The sequence below is a fragment of the Microtus ochrogaster genome, unplaced genomic scaffold (genome assembly GCF_000317375.1).
Source record: "Microtus ochrogaster isolate Prairie Vole_2 unplaced genomic scaffold, MicOch1.0 UNK6, whole genome shotgun sequence".
NCBI lineage: Eukaryota > Metazoa > Chordata > Mammalia > Rodentia > Cricetidae > Microtus > Microtus ochrogaster.
The window spans coordinates 12678788-12681631 of NW_004949104.1; the positions used below are offsets into that span (position 1 = coordinate 12678788).

General features: G+C 44.6%; 1 protein-coding gene across 1 annotated transcript in view; it reads left to right on the forward strand.

The window, feature by feature from the left end:
• The window catches only part of LOC101980002, a 137508-nt gene continuing 134664 nt past the window's right edge, over positions 1–2844 (forward strand). The window contains 3 exon segments of the mRNA XM_013353352.1: positions 1–209; positions 1200–1314; positions 1652–1825. Of these exon segments, the coding sequence (XP_013208806.1) occupies positions 1–209; positions 1200–1314; positions 1652–1825 (498 nt within the window).

Below are 2844 nucleotides of genomic sequence, written 5' to 3' on the forward strand. Positions count from 1 at the left end.
ATGAAGAAGATCTTCAAGGGCCATTTGCCCTGGGACTTCCTGGGCTTTAGAAATGCTAACGCTGAGAACCAAGAATGGCACAGGTACCTCACGGGCTACATACCTGTGAAGAAGATACACAAAGCTGCAAGCATGGGAGACATAACCCAAGTGCAGAGGATGCTCGAATTTGGGGATGTGGACGTGAATGTTACAGACCGGAAGAAAAGGTCAGAGGGCACAGGGTGGGGGTGGCCCGGAACAGGTATGAGTGAGTGGCAGCAGGGTCCTAGGAGAGGTCTTGGCCCCTAAACACTGGAGAAAGGAGGCCGAGGCCTGCTTTCACAGGGGACGCTGGGCTTTCTCCCCACCACGGGCTCCTCAGCACCTGAAAACTGTACACCGTGGATGGGTCTAGAGTCTAGACATTCTTAATGAGAAGGAAAGAAGAGAAAGAAGGAAGACTTACTTCCTTCTTAGTTGGTCTCCAACCCCCATAATATTTTGCTTTCAGAGCGCTTTACTGACAGTTTAAATGTGATTTCACCCACACAGTTGAGATACACAGCATTTTCTGTAAATGTGCACATGAACGAACTGCTAGTTGCTGTGGAATCCCAGGACAAAACTTCATTCAATAAAATCCCATATTCATTTTATCTCTCGGGAACCAGGGATTACCTGTTACTTCCTGAGGGACCTTACATGGCAGCTGAAGCGAGAGGCTATTTATCTTCAGAGTCGGTTATTCAGCGTGGCCATCTTCACTTACCATCTGCTGATCAGCTATTAGTCCTTCTGATTCCTAAGTGGGATAGTTTGATTAGCAGCGTCTTCATCAGAGGGTGCGTGATGCTCTCAACTTCCCACAAGAGCCCCACTAGCTTCAGTTGCTTCCTTGATGCTGAAGCGGATTGTTCCCTAGAGACTTTCTCAGTTCTGAGACTATGGAAGCCGTGCTGCTTGCCAGTGTGATCCCTACTCCAGGCAGACATCAGTCAACAAGCCGTTCCAAATCTCCCATTGTCTCTGCTGTGATGCCATCCCCGCTGGGATCCTCCAGGTTTAACTGTGCTCTCTTCCCAGCACTGCTGAGTAGAAAGAAAGAAATTCCAATAGGTTCCTCTGCTTTGGAGGAAAAGTGAGGGCAGTCCCTGTTGTTGCCTAGTCTTACCGTCTTAATGCTGTACAGAAGCTCTCGGGCATGCTCTCTCTCACAGGACTGCTCTGCACTACGCCTGCGCTCACGGCCAGGCTGAAATGGCGACCCTCTTGCTATGGTATGAATGCAACATTGAAGCCCGAGACAGCGACGAAAGTACAGCTCTGATCAAGGTAATTAGGGCCGACAGGTGCAGCCGTGGACGGAGGAGTATAACTCCTGATATCCAGGTGTGGGAGGCCTGTACCCCTTCATGTGGGAGGCGGACATGGGGCCCGTAGTACTGTAGTACTGGAGGCAGAGGCTTGAGGACTGTGCCACACAAACCCAGGACATGCAGGTTTCATTACAGCCTGGGATACATGAGAACACAGTCTCAAAACTTTTTTTTTTAAAACTTGAATAAAAATGAATTTCTGACATTTGAATGTAACTATTTGGTGGAACTTGTGGAAAGATTATCTCCAATTACTTTAGCTGACAGTCTTTCCCTTGGGACAATATCCACAGGCAGCACAGCGCCAGCACGAGGCATGTGTAAAGGTTCTCCTGGAAAATGGTGCTGACTCAAATGCCATTGATGCAGATCAAAACACGGCTCTCCACTATGCGGTCTACAACAACAGCACCTCCATAGCTGCTAAACTTCTGGAGTTCAGAGCAGACACTGAAATTAAGGCAAAGGTAACACCCATCTTTATTTCCCAGATAGTTTAAAGGCATGCTCCTGGAACCATTTCCACATATAGAGGCCAAAGTGAGCATTCCTTAACTAAAAATGGTTTATGTATCCACAAAAAATATTTGAGAAAACTGTATTAATATAAGTATAAGAAGCTTGCAGAATACCAAATAGACTAGACCAAAAAAAAGTCTCCCCATAACACATAGTAATCAAAACACTAAACATGCAGAATAAAGAAAGAATATTAAGAGCTGCAAAGGAAAATCCAAATAACATATAAAGGCAGACCTATCAGAATTACACCTGACTTCTCAGTGGAGATCTGAAAGCCAGAAGGTCATGGACAGATGTTTTGCAGACACTAAGAGACCATGGATGGAAGCTTAGACTACTATACCCATCAAAACTTTCAATCACCATAGACAGAGAAAACAAGATATTTCATAACAAAACCAGATTTAAAAATACCTATCCACAAATCCATACCTAAATCTCTAGTACCTACAGAAAGTACTAGAAGGAAACTACAACCCAAGAAAGTTAGCTGCATCCATGAAAACACAGGCAATAAATAATCTCACATCAGCAAAACCAAAAAGGGAAACACACACACACACACACACACACACACACTCTATCACCAAAACAAAAAAATAACAGGAATTAACAATCATTAATCATTAATATCTCTTAATATCAATGGACTCGATTTACCTCTAAAAAGAAACAGACTGATGGAATGGATAAAAAAACAGGATCCATCCTTCTGCTTTGTACAAGAAACATTTCTCAAATTCAAAGACAGGCATTCCCTCAGAGCAAAGCATTGAGAAAAGATTTTACAACCAAATGGACCTAAGACTCAAGCTGGTGTAGCTATCCTAATATCTAGCAAAATAGGCTTTAAACTAAAATTAATCAAAAGAAATGAAGAAGGGGCGCAGGCGCGGCGGCGGCGGAGCGACACAGCGCTGCAAGCAAAAATAGGCTCTGGGGGACCGGCGGCGACAGAAGCAAG